At 41.2% G+C, this 17,734-nt stretch overlaps 1 protein-coding gene and 1 pseudogene across 1 annotated transcript; both read left to right on the top strand.

Moving 5' to 3' along the window:
* Window positions 1–622: 622 nt before the first annotated feature.
* LOC117517360 lies at window positions 623–1,569 on the top strand (annotated as a pseudogene).
* A 2,430-nt stretch (window positions 1,570–3,999) lies between these two features.
* LOC117517359 (odorant receptor 131-2-like) lies at window positions 4,000–4,983 on the top strand. The gene has a single exon (XM_034178356.1). It carries the CDS (start codon window positions 4,000–4,002, stop codon window positions 4,981–4,983), a length of 984 nt encoding a protein of 327 aa, XP_034034247.1.
* The last annotated feature ends 12,751 nt before the right edge of the window (window positions 4,984–17,734 follow it).

Genomic DNA, 17,734 nt, shown 5'->3' with positions numbered 1-17,734 from the left:
TCACAGTGTTGAAAGGATACAACGTTAGGAGGAAAAGAGAAAGAAAAGAGAAGAAAAAAGGAAACAAACTGTGTTGCAACCGTCCGCGGTTTCACAAGTTCAACCAGTCCCCTTGAATTTAGTAAAATCCTGCAACTTTGTCCAGTTACTGCAACTTGTCCTTAAGTTTGACCTCCAGCAACACGTTCAGCCTGACGTCACCAAACTCACTTCTTTGTGAATGTGAAAATGGGCAGAATAAAGTGTCCACACTGTCTTCATGTCCTCAGTCCCTGAGACGGACAGAGTGCTGTGTTGTTAGTGACGTGCAGCCTGCAGGGCAGAGCTGATGACGTCACGTGAGCTGGGAGTGATATTTGTGCCGTGAGGACAAAACAAACCCCGCAGAGCGACTCTGCACGTAGACACGACGCTCGGCCTCCGACCTGCACGTAGACACGACGCTCGGCCTCCGACCTGCACGTAGACACGATGCTCGGCCTCCAACCTGCACGCTAAAGATGGAGGTGGAGCGTCTAGTTTGATGATGAGGACTTAATGACTGTGTGTCCAACATGAAATGTCTTCAGTGTTAGAGACGTGCACACAGGACTTCCTGTGCTCGTGTCATATTTTCTGGATGATGCTGAATGTCAGTGCTGCGCTGCAGGAGCAGGGCAAACTGGAACGCGTGCTCTTCATCACGCTACTCTCGCTGCCCTGCTCTCTGTTTCTGCTGGTTAACGGCATCCTGTTGTTCACATTACGGAGTAGAGCGGTGTTTTGTGAGACTCCACGTTACATCCTCCTGTATAACCTGCTGTTAGTGGACACGGCGATGCTTGTGCAGAGCCTGCTGCTCTACGTGCTGGCCGCCTCCCGCGTCATGCTTACATACCCTGTCTGTGGGTTTCTCACCATGCTGGCCATCCTGTCCAATGAAATCCGTACACACTGGTGCTGATGTCTCTGGAGAGGTACGTCGCTGTGTGGTTCCCGCTGAGACACGTTAACACCGTCACTGTCACTAAAACAGGAGCAGCCATGTGCGCGGTGTGGGCGCTGAGCTTTCTAAATGTCTGCATACGGGTTGCACTGCTGTTCGAATCCCCACTGGAAGAGAGTGTGCAGATGGACGCCGTGTGCTCAGACACCACACTGATGAAAGGCCCTTTGTCTTATAAGTATAATGTCGCCTACACGTGCGTCCTCTTCGTGGTGGCCGCGGTGGTCATCGCCTGCTCTTACGTGGGCGTGGTGCTGGCAGTCAGATCAGCCTCTGCAGACAAAGCTTCAGCTCTAAAGGCTCGTAAGACGCTGCTGCTTCATCTGGTCCAGCTGGGCCTCAGTCTCTGCTCCACTTTGCACTCAAGTGTCATCATGTCCCTGTCCAAAACGGTGGACAGTGCTACCATTACATGGATCAAACGTGTCCTGTATGTGTGCATACTCCTGTTGCCCAGGTGTCTGAGCATTCTGATCTACGGCCTCAGGGACCAGACCATCAGACCTGTCCTCATGTTCTACTTCTGCTGTGGTCTGCAGAGAGTCAAACCCACAGAGAGCAACCGAGCACGAAAGGAAAGTTAGTCTGCAAAGGTCACAGCGGCTCAAAGTGTCTCACAGACAAAAGACTCGAGCACAGACGACAGAATGACACTCAGCCTCTAATTTGAAGCCATGAAAAACCTTTCTGACTGGTGGACTCTGTCATCTCTGTTTGGATCATGATAAATCACAAAATATTCAGCTCTGTTGACACCCATCATTCACTGATTCATTGTCTTGGCCCACTGATTCCAGTTAAAGGTCTCAGGGATCTGACCCTGACCCTCACCCTGACCCTCCACACAGCAAATATGTCGGGGCGTGACGGTGCACAGAAGTCATTCAGGTCACACCTCAGTTTAGACATCACGGAACGAGTATTCTCAGATCTTCATTAAAACTACACCTTTATTCAGGTGGACAAACTGTTTTGGTCCTGGAAATGTGTTTACCAATGGAAAGAAATGTCAAATAAAATCACACCATTTCCACTTTGATGATTTCTGTCTTCATGTACCAAAATATCAGTGACAGGATGAGACATTTCACAACATTTGAATTTACACATAGATCACAAAAAATGTTTAAAAGGTTAAAAACACCTTAATATTGAAAGAAGAGACTGTCCCGTGTTCAAAATTTACAGACAGTAGCTTTAATCTGTGAGCAGCAGAGAGCTGCATCAGACACTTCAACACCGTGAGACAGATACATTGGGCCTATACAGTGCAGACACTTAAAAACAATCAGCAAAACTTTATATTTAACACGAAAGCTGACAGGGTGCCAGTGTAAGGTGCAGAGCACAGGGGTGATGTGCTCATGCTTCGTTTTAGTCAAAAGGCGGGCTGCAGCATTCTGTACACTCTGCAGGTGCTGCAGGGAGCGCTGGTCCAGCCCAACGTAGAGAGCATTACAATAATCCAGACGTGATGTTATAAATGCATGGATGGCTCTTTCAAAATCAGCTCGAGTAAAATAAGATTTAATCTTGGAAAGAGTCCTCAGCTGAAAGAAGCTGGCCCTGACGACAGAGCTGATGTGCTTATCAAATCTGAACAATGGGTCAACTATCACCCCTAGATTTTTTACAAAAGGGCAGCAAAAAGTGGACAGAGGACCAATAACACTGTCTTGTCCTTGTAGAGGGTTACTTTGCCCGAACACTAAAATCTCAGTTTTATTTTATTAAGATTCAGAAAATTAGCTCTCATCCAGACTTGTACATCATTCAGACAGTCCTGCAGTATTTTTAGAGCAGCCTAGGTATCACAGGAAATTACAGACACTTTAACACTGTGAGACAGAAAATAATGTAAATTTACAAAGAGCAGCTTTAATCTGTGAGTAGCAAAGAGCTGCATCAGACACTTTAACACCATGACACAGAGAACAATGTAAATTTACAGACAGTATCTTTAATCTGTGAGCAGCAGAGTGCTGCATCAGACACTTTAACACCGTGAAACAGAGAACAATGTAAATTTACAGACAGCAGCTTTAATCTGTGAGCAGCAGAGTGCTGCATCAGACACTTTAACACCGTGAAACAGAGAACAATGTAAATTTACAGACAGTAGCTTTAATCTGTGAGTAGAAAAAAGTATCACCCACATGCTAAAACTGGCTGCAGTATACATTTATTTTTATAATCATCAATCTGTGTTGTGAACTCTGCCAATAAATATCACTGTTGTCAGACTGAAGGTTTTCCTCCAAGGTTTTGTCTCCCTCATTGTGGTCTGAATAAGGCTCATAATTCTGTGTCCTCCACAGCATCCTTCAACACAAGTTCAGACTGGACTTTAAAAAAAAAAAGCTCCACAATAGAAAAAAAAAAAATCATCCAAAAACAGCTCGACCTCCACCATGTTTACAATTGATTTGGGTTTGAATTAGCAGGTTCCGTTCTGGTGATGACGTAGCAACAATATGACCGCGGCTGTGGGCTGAAATCGAGTGCAGGCTTCAGACAGCTGTGGTTCATCCTTCACCTGCGCACTTTTATTTTACAGGATTTTTAAAAAATATTAACATTTTGTCATTTTTAGTGATTATTTGTGCACATTTTTTTGGTGTAACCTGCACTTTAAATTTGACCTCCAGCAACACGTTCAGCCTGACGTCACCAAACTCACTTCTTTGTTTGTGAATGTGAAAATGGGCGGAATAAAGTGTCCACACTCTGTTCATGTCCTCAGTCCCTGAGATGGACAGAGTGCTGTGTTGTTAGTGACGTGCAGCCTGCAGGGCAGAGCTGATGACGTCACGTGAGCTGGGAGTGATATTTGCGCCGTGAGGACAAACAAACCCCGCAGGGCGACTCTGCACGCAGACACGGCGCTCGGCCTCCAACCTGCACGCTAACGATGGAGGTGGAGCGTCTCGTTTGATGATGAGGACTTAGTGACTGTGTGTCCAACATGAAATGTCTTCAATGTTAGAGACGTGCACACAGGGTTTTTCTGGATGATGCTGAACATCAGCGCTGCGCTGCAGGAGCGGGGCGAACTGGAGCGTGTGCTCTTCATCACGCTGCTCTCGCTGCCCTGCTCTCTGTTCCTGCTGGTTAACGGCGTCCTGTTGTTCACTCTGACCAGTAAAGTGGTGTTTCGTGAGACCCCCCGTTACGTGCTCCTCTATAACCTGCTGCTCGCGGACACGGTGCACCTGGTGCATGCTCAGCTGATGTACGTGCTGGCCACCTGTCGCGTCATGCTGACGTTCCCCGTGTGCGGCGTCCTCGTCACCTTGGCCAGCCTCGTTAATGAAATCTGTCCGCTCACGCTGGTGCTGATGTCTGTGGAGCGCTACGTGGCCGTGTGTTTCCCGCTCAGACACGCCAGCCTCGTCACGCTCACCAACACGGGGGCGAGTATCTGCGCGGTGTGGGCGCTGAGTTTTCTCCACGTGGCCATGAGACTCGTTTTTATGTTCGATTTTCCGTTTGAAGCTCTGGACAGTCTGCAGATGGACATGATTTGCTCGTCCGAGAACATGATGATTGGATCTTTGTCTGATCAGTATAACAAAGTTTACTCGTACATGGTGATGACGGTGGCCGCGGTGGTCATCGGCTGCTCTTACGTGGGCGTGGTGCTGGCAGCCAGATCAGCCTCCGCAGACAAAGCTTCAGCCCTAAAGGCTCGAAAGACGCTGCTGCTTCATCTGGTCCAGCTGTGCCTCAGTCTCTGCTCCATGCTCTACTCCTTCACCACCAAACTGCTCGCCAGCATCATCCTGGACAGGGCCACACTTTCGCGGATCAAAACGAGTCTGTACGTGTGCATTCAGCTGCTGCCCAGGTGTCTGAGCGCGCTGATCTATGGCCTCAGAGACTCGAGGATCAGACCCATCCTCTTGTTCTACCTCTGCTGTGGCCTCAAACTCCGAGTCGTCACGGCCGAGCCTCTGACACCAAACCCTGTCTGTCATTCGGGGATTTTACTGTCATGAAATGAAATGTGCAGCATCCCTGAAATATCAGCTCAAGGCATTTTGTTTCAGTGAGCAAGTCCAGCGTTTCTCCTTATGAACAATCAAAAACAAATTCTTAATAAAGGTAATGTTAAAAATACAAACACAAAGGTGTGCAATCACCGTGACCAGAGTCAAACCCTACAGCCAGAACAGAAACAAAAAGACGACTTCATTTAGATCAGTCAGTCGTCAGCAAAAATCACTGTGGTTAGACTCAAAAACACAGTGATAATAAACAAAACAGACAAGTGAGGGAAGCTCCAAGAGCCCCGTGACAATCACATCCACAAATGCTTGTAACTCCGTCACAGTCGTCGTCAGACTCTTGGAAGCTTCCCTCACTTGCCTGCTTTGTTTACTGTGAGCATTTTTGAAGTGAGCCTGCTTTGTGCAAAAATAACACAGACTGTCATCAAGATGCCATTTATGACATTGTATTTAAATCAGACTAACTCCTCTCCCTTTTGCAGGACGAATACATAATGAACGGAGTTATTCAGAGTTATGTGCAATAGTGTTGAACATCTTGTGCACATGTCTTCCAGTCATTTCGCATAAAATTACTGTACTTATTGTAAAAAAAAAACCTTGTTCACAGTTTACTGTTTCTGTACTCTGTCAAAATAATTTTCCTTCGGGATAAATAAAGTTAATCTTATCTTATTTTAAATGACTTCAGGAGGGATTCAGTGATTCAGAACTGTAAAGGCAGCTGGCTGTAAAAGTAACAATTTAGTGGCGCTATAGTAAAGATTGTGCACACTTGTACTGACTTTAGATGTGATTTCCTCCTGTATATGTTCAACATTGTTTGTGTGAAATATTTGTGTTTGATGATTCTTAGGAATAAACACTGTACTTGCAGACAAAAGCAGTTATAAAGAAGTTATAAAGCAGTTATAAAGAAGTTGCAAAGCAGTTATAAAGAAGTTACACAGCTTTGAATCATCTGACATCACAGAGACATGGTTCATTTTTACACTGAAATTTGTGATTTAATATTTGTGCCTTATGTAATAGTGAAATATAATAACCTCTCTAGAAATGTTGTTAGATTTTCTTCTTGACACGTAACAACTAATAAATCCATTAAAACTTGCACTGTTCACTTTCATGTCTGTGAGCATTTTATAGATCATAAGGACAATCAGGGTTCTCCCCAGACAGTGGAATAACCGCGCTGTGCCGCGCCGCTATACTGTGGCATCTCATAGCGATGGGTTTTTTTTTGTTTTTGTTTTTTTTTTGATAATTTATTCATCAACCTCCAACTCACCTTTCTGCTGATTAAAGTCGCTAATCGGGATTCTTGTCTGTTGTTGCTGGTATAATGAGAATCATCAGCAGTGGCGGCTCCAGAGATTTTTTTTCTGCAGGTGCTGTGGGGGAGCTTGGTATTTTTATGAGGGTGCAATGGGTTCATGTGTCGCGACGGCTCTCTGTGAAACCTCTGCCACATTCACGGGCGTGCGTACACATAGCCACATTCTGATCTGTGACAGTCACTAATGACATACAGAATGACCAAAATCACACACACAAACCTAGGCTACTGTTCAATACAAATATTCACAGACCTCCACATGTAGTCTACAGCCTCAGGAGAAAAATGCCAACAGCAGGCAGAGAGAAATTCTTTCACCTACCATTGATGTTTTCATAACAGCACAATGCACCTGTTGTCGTGGTTAAGAGCAAAAGCATCAATAAATTGGTTGCTGTCCAGAGGTCGTGTTCTCTGAGGGGTAATTGTCAGGAGTGACACCAGGTCACTGGTTTGTCTGTGCCTTCTACTGTTCCTCAGGTAGTTCTTTAGGCCACACAGACTTCACTTTCCTTTCAATTCCACTCATGGATATTTGGGCAGCAAAAGCTGAACCATTTCAACAACTTGAAACTACATTCACTGCAGTATGACGTGATCACTGATGCTGAAAAACTCGTCCATGCCTTTGTCTCCTCTAGGCATGACTACTGCAACTCCCTGCTCTTTGGGATCTCTGGAAAAAACTTTCAAAGGCTCCAATACATTCAAAATCAAGACAGTCAAAAGTTAAAGTTGCTCCATTAATTTTGCTCCAGCTGTATTTGTGCTGAATTTGATGCTTGTATGACCATTTGAAGGATTGTTTCAGTTATCTGCCACACTAATAAGCCAACAGAGCATGAACCAGCTGCTGTCTGTTAGCTTAAACATGTTTGCACTCTTAAACAACCCACAGACAGACATGGCAACCTGAATTAAAGGAGAAATGCTGCTTTTAACAAGCTGGACCTCATTTCTGACATAAAATACCGTCATTTACTCATCAATAGGGATGGGTATTGATAAGATTTTATCGATATTGATGAAATTATCGATTCGCCTTACCGATCTGATTCCTTATTGATTCCCTTATCCTCTTGTGAATTTTCTGTGTACTAAAAGTAGGTTTTACAGGTTTCTATGTCAACAACATTTTAAATTGGTCACTGGATCCTTGATCTCTGAACATAAATAAAAATAAATAAAATCTGCAGTTTTTGTCAAAAGCATTTCCTTTCAGACATTTTGGCATGAATGTCTCTCCATACCTCTGAGCTGAGCTCAGCCGGCTGCTGCACGTCAGCGCAGGATGTCTCATTTTGGGAGGAAAAAAAAACGTTTTGATCAATTGCAATTTGTTTGTATTACAACGTTTGGAAAGAGAAGTCATTTGATTTAAACAGCATTTTGCTTTGAAGTTATTAATTCAGACTGGACTCTATCATTCTTACTTGACTCGGCAGAGCCGCACAGCGTTTGGGGCTGTGTGAACAGAACGGAAGATCGATTCTCATTTCTTTCTCCCAACAAGACAAGAATCCCAGTTAGTGACTTTAATTGGCACAAAAGTGACTCATGATTGACATATTCAGGGATGAAAGTGGTGAAAACAAAAAAGCTGAAACCCAAAATTACCCCCCAACACCACCCGAAGGAAAATGTTTGAATTCTAGAAGCTCTGAAATGCAATCTGGGACTATTCCAGACAATAAACTGCAGTGAGTGCAGCATCCATTTAGTGAGAAAAAGCCCAACTTTCCTTATTCAAATTCATTCCAGTAGTATTCTGCTCTTACTAGGATGCAGCATTTTTCTAGTTTGGCAGATAGTTCTGGAGGAAATCACTGAAGAAATTAACACACTGAAAATATGATTTGACCAAAACAAACTGTCATTAAACTTAAATAAAACAGGGATGAAGTGGAGATGTAGGAGTCACTAGGTGTTCACAGGAAACACTTATTTCTATATTTATTTATTTATGTTCATTATTAGTTGGTTTTATCTTTTCTGTTGTGTTTTGTTTTATCAGGTTCTTTTTGTCTCTTTCTCTAAAATTGTATTGTCGCATTATTAATTATGAGTTATTATCTATTATTGTTGTTGTTGATATTATTATTAATATATGAATAAAAATAAATTTAAAAAATAACAACTTGACTCTTTTACAGCAACGAACGCTGAGCCATTAATTATTATACAGAAAACAAATGCACACAAATGTGCTGAGATGTGAACAGCTTAATACTAACTTTAACACTGAAAACGCCATAGACATGCTAATGTGTTAGCATGTTAATGCTAAAATTAACATTGAACATGCCATAGACATGCTAAGCGTTAGCATCAGTCCCATGTTTAAGTTATGAAATACATCTATCAACTGTTTCAGAAGACCATAACAGATCAGTTTAACATAAAAAAGGTAAATATTACTCACAGACATATGCTCTTTAGGGTTTTAGCGGGGAAAAATTAAGATAAAGTGAAATGAAACAATGAATCAACGAAGCAGCAGATCAAAGCACTGCTTTGATCTGTGATTCACTGCTTCAATTGGTTCAAGGTTCAAAGCAAAGCCACGCTGCAGAAAAGTTGATTACAGACCCTGCAGCGGGTCTGTAATCAATGTAGAGAAATTATCATTTACCTGACAAACACCCCCCCCCCCCCCCCAAAACAACGGCTACTCTGAAGGACCGATAAGACAATCGTTAAGTAAAAAGGTTATTGATGTCGGTGGATCGAATCATTTCTTAACAATACCCGAAAGGAACCGGTTCTCAATACCCATCTGTACTCATCAATATAATTTTAGTGTGATCAGAAGTCCATAGTTCAAACGACATGTTCAGTTCAAATCTGAAGCAAACATTTTTCTTCTTCTACTAAGGTGGATTAGAACTTTTTGTGGTACACAGCACCAACTACTGGACAGGAGGAACCTAGCAGTCAATGTGACTCACTGACTTGAAAATGTAGCTCTTTCAACCAGACGTGTGGTGCTATGACATGTCAATCATCTCTGTCCAGTCAGATTTCAGGGGAGTCCAGTGAAACCCCGGCCTCCACTCTAGCTCCACCCATGCCAGGAAGTGTTCAACATTTCCTGTTTCACTGTGATTGAGAATTCGGCACTTCCTGTTTGAGTGTGAGCTTGCCACTGAGTTCCCATGAGATTCCATGGGATCTCGCCTGTCAATCCAGGAAGTGTTTGGCATTTGAACATTTCCTGTTTTAGTGTGTTCTTGAATTTTGACACTTCCTGTTTAGGACACCCTGTACCATGAGTGAGCTTCGTGCCGCTGTGCAACGCTTTGCTCATATTATTATCATGACATTGCTGAATGTCACGTTAGGCTCATTTTGTGTAAAACAATCAGTTCTGTTGATGAATGTTTATTTTTTTTTATACGTGGAATATTTATCTGATCACATAAACCTGAAAGTGCCAGAAGTGTCTTACTGTAGAAAACTGAAAGGATGATGTTATTGCTCCCTGCCTCTGGAACATGTTGTTAACAGTGTCATTTAACAGTCTAATTTAGCTTTTTTTTTTTTTTCTTGGTGGTTGGACAAAGTGCTGGCGTCCTCCAGCTCAGTCTAAGAAACTCACTCAGAGCAGACAAACACTGAGGGGCCTCTTTAAAAACTCAAATTAATTAACGCATTTCCAGACATCATCTTCCAAAACAAGGGTGTCATGTGGGGAACAGTTTTCATCTGTAATGATGAATTCTGGCAACAGGTCAGATTAAAAGACTTTATTTAATCCGTGAGCCAACTTCTAAAGTGTTAGCTTCCATTGCTACATTTGCCCCACATCTTCTTCTCCATTTTTTGTAGAAGCGTTACAGCGCCACATACAGGCCTGACATGTGTACTACAGCATTTTCACGCGGTTTCACTGGATCTGTGAGAACGGAGATATTTCTTGAATGGAACACTTTTTGAAAATGACAAAGAAAAAGATTGCATAGCAGAAGAACAGTTTCATTGTAGACAAGGCCTTAAGAACATGGGATGAAATGAATTTAAAATAATAAATGAGGAATTATTTTCTTGGGGATGCTATGACAAATCCAGGGGGAGCTCTAGCACCCCCTAGCACTCCATTGGCGCTGCCTGTGATCATCTGCCGTTTCACACCGGACAGTTTTTATTCAGTCTTCAGTAACGTCCCACAGCAGCTCTCAGGTGTGGACTGGACCACGAGTGTCTCCTGCTTCACTGGTTTGTAAACTGAAATTACAGTCCCTCATGTCAAGCAAAAAAAATAATAATCATAATACGTAATGTCCTCTGCGTGTTGTTATGGGACTTGACTGATTAAACATCGTTTCTCCAAATGCTGCCGCTGATATCGGCTCACCAGCAAGCTGAAGTTACGGCTCCTCGTGTAAAGAAAAACAATCAACTTCAATCAATCAACTTTTTTCTTATATAGCGCCAAATCACAACAAACAGTTGCCCCAAGGCGCTCCATATTGTAAGGCAAGGCCATACAATAATTATGAAAAACCCCAACGGTCAAAACGACCCCCTATGAGCAAGCACTTGGCCACAGTGGGAAGGAAAAACTCCCTTTTAACAGGAAGAAACCTCCAGCAGAACCAGGCTCAGGGAGGGGCAGTCTTCTGCTGAGACTGGTTGGGGCTGAGGGAAAGAACCAGGAAAAAGACATGCCGAGAAGGGGGGCAGAGATCGATCACTAATGATTAAATGCAGAGTGATGCATACGGAGCAAAAAGAGAAAGAAACAGTGCATCATGGGAACCCCCCCACAGTCTACGTCTAAAGCAACATAACCAAGGGATGGTCCAGGGTCACCCGATCCAGCCCTAACTATAAGCCTTAGCGAAAAGGAAAGTTTTAAGCCTAATCTTAAAAGTAGAGAGGGTATCTGTCTCCCTGATCTGAATTGGGAGCTGGTTCCACAGGAGAGGAGCCTGAAAGCTGAAGGCTCTGCCTCCCATTCTACTCTTACAAACCCTAGGAACTACAAGTAAGCCCGCAGTCTGAGAGCGAAGCGCTCTAATGGGGTAATATGGTACTACGAAGTCCCTAAGATAAGATGGGACCTGATTATTCAAAACCTTATAAGTAAGAAGAAGAATTTTAAATTCTATTCTAGAATTAACAGGAAGCCAATGAAGAGAGGCCAACACAGGTGAGATATGCTCTCTCCTGCTAGTCCCCGTCAGTACTCTAGCTGCAGCATTCTGAACCAACTGAAGGCTTTTTAGGGAACTTTTAGGACAACCTGATAATAATGAATTACAATAGTCCAGCCTAGAGGAAATAAATGCATGAATTAGTTTTTCAGCATCACTCTGAGACAAGACCTTTCTGATTTTAGAGATATTGCGTAAATGCAAAAAGGCAGTCCTACATATTTGTTTAATATGCGCTTTGAATGACATATCCTGATCAAAAATGACTCCAAGATTTCTCACAGTATTACTAGAGATCAGGGAAATGCCATCCAGAGTAACAATCTGGTTAGACACCATGCTTCTAAGATTTGTGGGGCCAAGTACAATAACTTCAGTTTTATCTGAGTTTAAAAGCAGGAAATTAGAGGTCATCCATGTCTTTATGTCTGTAAGACAATCCTGCAGTTTAGCTAATTGGTGTGTACATGTTGTGAGAATATTATTCAATGCAATAAAAATTTAAGAAAGAAGAGGAACAAACTTACATCTGCAAGAAGGACAAGTCCATCCGTGGGCTCTCTGAAATAGACCATCAGCAGCCGGACCACATGGAGTGTCACCTTAGCATCCTGCAAGAACCATCTGAACATCTTTGTCAGCAGTTTTGCTCGAAAGTATTCCACAATAGCTCTTCATATTCTTCCACGGTGAGTTCCAGGAGACGCAGCGCATGAAGGTTTGTGAGAAGCTCAAAACGAGAATAGGTGCCCCTCTTTTGGCTGAATTTTGACTTTTAAGGGGTGAACTTTCCGTTTATGTAGTGACGGAGTTGCTGATTGATGAAAGTAAGCCCTTATTTTAATAAATGTTATAATTAATCATGTAAGTCTCTTCTTTTCCATAGAATTTGTATTGCTGCACCTTAGTTTACATCATTTCAATAGGCTATATGTTGTATAGAATAAAGAATACGCATTAAAATTGCTAATCAAGGTTATAGTAAAGACACTGCTTAATTGGCTGTCATGAATACTGACAAGGTATCATAAAGGTAATGGTCGAAGTGAGGATTTGTAAATGTTGCCTCAAACGTCCATGCAGTAATTCAGATATGGCGAAACAAGTGAATGATATAAAATATGTAGAGCTTTGTAATTCAATAAATATTTTTGCTTTGTTGAGGGTACTAGAAATATTTTTAGATATTTTAGCTTGAACATGTTTTATGTGAGGGACAATATTTAAACGCGTGCATACGCGATAAAACTTTAAAGGTATGATCGGGAGGCCGCTCTCAACACATCCGGTCCGTTTTCAGGCAAAAAAAAAAACATTAAAAAATTTTAGGATCAAAGATTAACACGAGCCGTGACAATTTTTAAACACGTCCAAACGCGGTAAAACTTTAAAGGTATGATCGGGAGAGCGTTCTCAACACACCAGAAGCATTTTTTCACAAAAAAACGCGCATAAAAAAATTCAAGGTCAAAGGTCAACGCTTCTTTCTGCGCTTAATAACGACGTTTTAAATTATCCAAACGCGGTAAAACTTTAAAGGTATGATCGGAAGGCCGCTCTCACACATCCAACCCATTTTCAGGTGAAAAAAAACATTTAAAAAATTTAGGATCAAAGATTAACACTTCTTTCTGTACTTAATAACAATGTTTTAAAGCGTGCAAACGCGATAAAACTTTAAAAGGTATGATCGGGAGGTTGTCCCAAGACAGGGGTTACATTTTCACGTGAAAAAACATTAAAAAAAAATTAGGATCAAAGGTTAACACAAGCTGTCACAGCATTTAAAAGTGTGCGAAGGTCCTTGTAGCTGGATACAGGAGGTATTACCCCTTTTCTTAAGGCAATTACGATATCTTTTCACAAAATCAGAAACCAGATCATGGTTTGCGATAGTATTTTCGGTGTATAAAGACAGCACATCTTGGTACGACGCCCCGGTGGTGCTGATATATATTTTATACACGCAGTGACCTTTATTTTATTTGTAAATATTCACAAAAAGGAAACATGGAAATAGAAATGGGAAAAAATATGAGTATGTACATATGTATGTACGGATATATTTAAATCTCTTTGGTGTTAAAGATATGTAGATGTTTTGTTCATGTGGTTTCTGACATGTCTGGAATAAGACAGGCTGAAGCCGGGAAAACTAATTCTCCTGTGAGTAGCTTTTATTCTTTTAGTGCAACTATTAAAAGGTCCACTATTTCTGTATTATCCGTCATGACTTTGCTATCCATCCACTTTTGTTCATAGTATGGGACCACTACACGCGCGGGTCTGGGGATATTTGCTCTTAAAAGTGTGTGTGTGTGTGTGTGTGTGTGTGTGTGTATTTGGGGTGTTTAGCGCAAAAGGTCGCACCTCTTTTGACAAACCGGGACAGCGTCACAGATCCTGTTTGAAGCAATATTTTTATAAGGTCCTGCTGTGTCCCTCGGTCCGAGGTGTCAGGCTAAATCCGGAGGCTGGACCAGTTTTCTGTCCCGCCTCCTGCTGCAGTGTTTTTCCTTCATTCCAGCCGCTGACCGGAGCAGACGTTCATTCTCTCGGGATGAAGTTTTCTTTTTCTTCAGAGTGCGAAAGTCTTTCACGGCAAGTGAATTAAGTAATCTTTTGATAGAAATGCTTCTGTTTTTTTAAAAAAAGATCCTCGGCGGTAAAAACATTTTTTAAATTATGTTTTTTTTGTTAGATATAGAGCCCCACGGTGAGAAAAGTTTATTCTGATGGAGCAGAAGAATTCGGCCTGACAAATTAACCCCCGAGGATCATTTAGACGACACGACAGGCCAGGGACAGACTCTCCTTTATGACGTAAGAAAATCAGCTCATAACTTTTTAAAGTGTAAATATTTCATTAATAAGTATGGTCTGTGTTACAGTTTGTGGATATTCTGTTAGGAGTTTATTTAACGCTGTTTAATCAAGTTTTTCCCCCAGACACAGCAGCAGAGATAGTAAACCCTCTGAAATCTCATTTATATTAAAAATACAGGTTAATAACGCGGAGCTGGTGTGTTCTAACCGACGGAGGTCTGTCGAACCGTCAACAGGGCGCCGCGGGGACGGACTCGTGTTACACAGTAAGAAGAAAAAAATCACATCATGACATTTTTTTAAAGTGTAGGCTAAATATTTAATAAGTCGCATCTTTTCTTTCAGTTTGTGGCGAGATGCCCGGAGGTTCGAGGATATTTTGGACTGGTATTAATGAATGTTTTTGAGAGAGAATAATTGCGATGCATAAAAAGTTTATTCTGGTTTAACGAGAAGAAGAAGACAAATTAAGCCCAGAGGGTTATTAGACGACACGGGGAGCCGGAGAGAGAGAGTCGCCTTCATGAGGTAAGAAAAAAAGAAAAACAATGATTTAGTAATATGACTAAAGTTTTTAAAGGGCCATAAAGTAAGAAAAAAAACATATTGGCTATATAATGTCAGACGTTTCCCCACTCAGCCAAACATTTATGCAAACAGTCAGCATCAGCTCGAAAAGTAGAAGTTTTTGTGGAGCTTTTCACAACCAAATAAGCGTTTAAAGCGTAAAACCCTCCGCCAGTTAGATTTCTCAATAAATGACCACCGACTGTTTCTATCAAAGATACGGCGTGTGAATTGTAAAAATTACAGCTTCTGTGTGTTTTCAGTGGAACTTCTGCAAAACAACCGCATTTCAACTCAATCAATCAACTTTTTTCTTGTATAGTGCCAAATCACAACAAACAGTTGCCCCAAGGCGCTCCACATTGCAAGGCAAGGCCATACAATAATTATGAAACACAGTCTACGTCTAAAGCAACATAACCAAGGGATGGTCCAGGGTCACCCGATCCAGCCCTAACTATAAGCCTTAGCGAAAAGGAAAGTTTTAAGCCTAATCTTAAAAGTAGAGAGGGTATCTGTCTCCCTGATCTGAATTGGGAGCTGGTTCCACAGGAGAGGAGCCTGAAAGCTGAAGGCTCTGCCTCCCATTCTACTCTTACAAACCCTAGGAACTACAAGTAAGCCTGCAGTCTGAGAGCGAAGCGCTCTAATGGGGTAATATGGTACTACGAGGTCCCTAAGATAAGATGGGACCTGATTATTCAAAACCTTATAAGTAAGAAGAAGAATTTTAAATTCTATTCTAGCATTAACAGGAAGCCAATGAAGGGAGGCCAACACGGGTGAGATATGCTCTCTCCTGCTAGTCCCCGTCAGTACTCTAGCTGCAGCATTCTGAACCAACTGAAGGCTTTTTAGGGAACTTTTAGGACAACCTGATAATAATGAATTACAATAGTCCAGCCTAGAGGAAATAAATGCATGAATTAGTTTTTCAGCATCACATTTAAATCTTTATCCACGTTAAAACGACTTGAGATTTATAATTATACGCTCTGAACAAATGCAAAGATTCTACATGACACACTTTCCTCTTGTCACACTGACAGCAGTGTGTCGGCTCACAGGCTGTTAATGTTTTTGACAGAATTGGTCGGAAATGTGCAATTTTCAAGTGCCTGGTGCAGCTTTTTACAAATCATAAAACAGCGGAGTAACAACAGTGAGTTTTAACATTAGAACTCTTACCCTCCTGATGTTGGTCAACTCGTGTATTTCAGATTCATTTTAATAAATGTTCACCTTTCTGTAGCAGTTGTTAGCTAAACTAGTTTGTTCATAATTACAAGCGGTTTTTAAAAACACGTTGTACAAATTTTACTGCGGATTATTCACTGTTTAGGGTATTTCTACATGCCTTACACTGTAAAATATAATAAGTTGACTTTACTAAAAATGAAAATAATCAAAAAATGCAAACTTGCTCCCTTACAAAGTAATTTATGTTGTCTTGAAGCAGATTTGATTACCTTAATTATTGCGAGTGTGCAGTACTCAAATACACTTAAAATCTAGATTACAGTAACTTGTTTATTTTGCTGTACTGAAAAAATTAAATTACAGTAATGTATTTACTGTGAGCATCCAGCAAGTGACGGCTTAATTCTCAAAATAGTTTTGTTCATTCATTATATTCAGGTCAACTTAATTTTCTTGAAGCTACAGCTTGAAAACTGAGTCTGGTTAACTTAATTCGTTTGTATGTTTGCATGCATTTACAGTGTACAGAGAGAGTGCGGCTCAAACCAAAGTCAAATTCCATGTATTCTGTGGATACTTGGCCATTAAAAGCTGTTCTGATTCAGATTCTGATAAACCAGAAAATGCTGATGAACCCTGTTTTATTTGAAACTTCAAAGTTGTTGCTTCAGTTCTCCGTCATTCAGTTATCTGTGATTTTCAGGGAACACTTGACATAAAATGCTGACGGCTGATTTTCATATTAAAACAATAGATGTCTCCCTTTTGTAAAGTCTCCCAAGAAATCTGATCAGAGAATCTTGATGTCTTCAGGGTGTATTAAAAACTAACCAGGAGAAAGCTGCTTTCAAGAACAGTTTCAGTTATTTTTTTGACCCACTTCAGATGTTTCTTGGTCAGAATGAGGTGGTAAAGCAGGAACTTGCAGCGATACAAGTGAGCAAAGAAAATGTTTAGATTTAGGACTTAACATCCAAGCTGCTGGCATGTGAACGTTACCGTGAAGTGTTGAGATAAGGATTTGATGTTTGAATCCCAAAATGTGTAAAATATAATAAGTTGACTTTACAAAAAAAAATATGCGAACTTGTTGCCTTAGAAAAGTGGCTTTGAGCAGACTTGAGTTTATTATACGCAGCTGGAGACATAATAATCATCTATCAGCTAATTTACAGCGACAGCCTGATGGTTACCCTTTAATAAACATGAAAATATGCTTTTTTCTTCAGGTAAGTGGACCAAATTTGTGTTTAATAACCATGAACATATGCTTTTTTCTTCAGGTAACTGGAACAAGTACTTTTTTCTTAATGTTTTCCTTCACGTATGTTGTGTTTAATAAACATGAACGTATACTTTTTTTCTTCATGTAAGTGGACCAAATACTTTTTTCTTAATGTTTTCCTTCACGTATGCTGTGTTTAATAAACATGAACAATTGCTTTTTTCTCTGTGTGTGACTTTAATGAATGTAATAAAGCACATATTCTAAACCTTATACAGCCTGTGTTCTTTCCTATAATATTGTTGAAAAGGGTAAATTGTTTTTCAAACGAGGTTTTTTGTGAAAAACACTTACTGGTACCTTTTGCTCTAAAAATACCATCTGGCCTGACACCCAGCCACCCTGCCGGGAGTGACGGAGAAGAAACTT

The sequence above is a fragment of the Thalassophryne amazonica genome, chromosome 9 (genome assembly GCF_902500255.1).
Source record: "Thalassophryne amazonica chromosome 9, fThaAma1.1, whole genome shotgun sequence".
NCBI classification, from domain to species: Eukaryota; Metazoa; Chordata; class Actinopteri; order Batrachoidiformes; family Batrachoididae; genus Thalassophryne; species Thalassophryne amazonica.
This window is presented reverse-complemented; position numbering and strand designations above follow the sequence as displayed.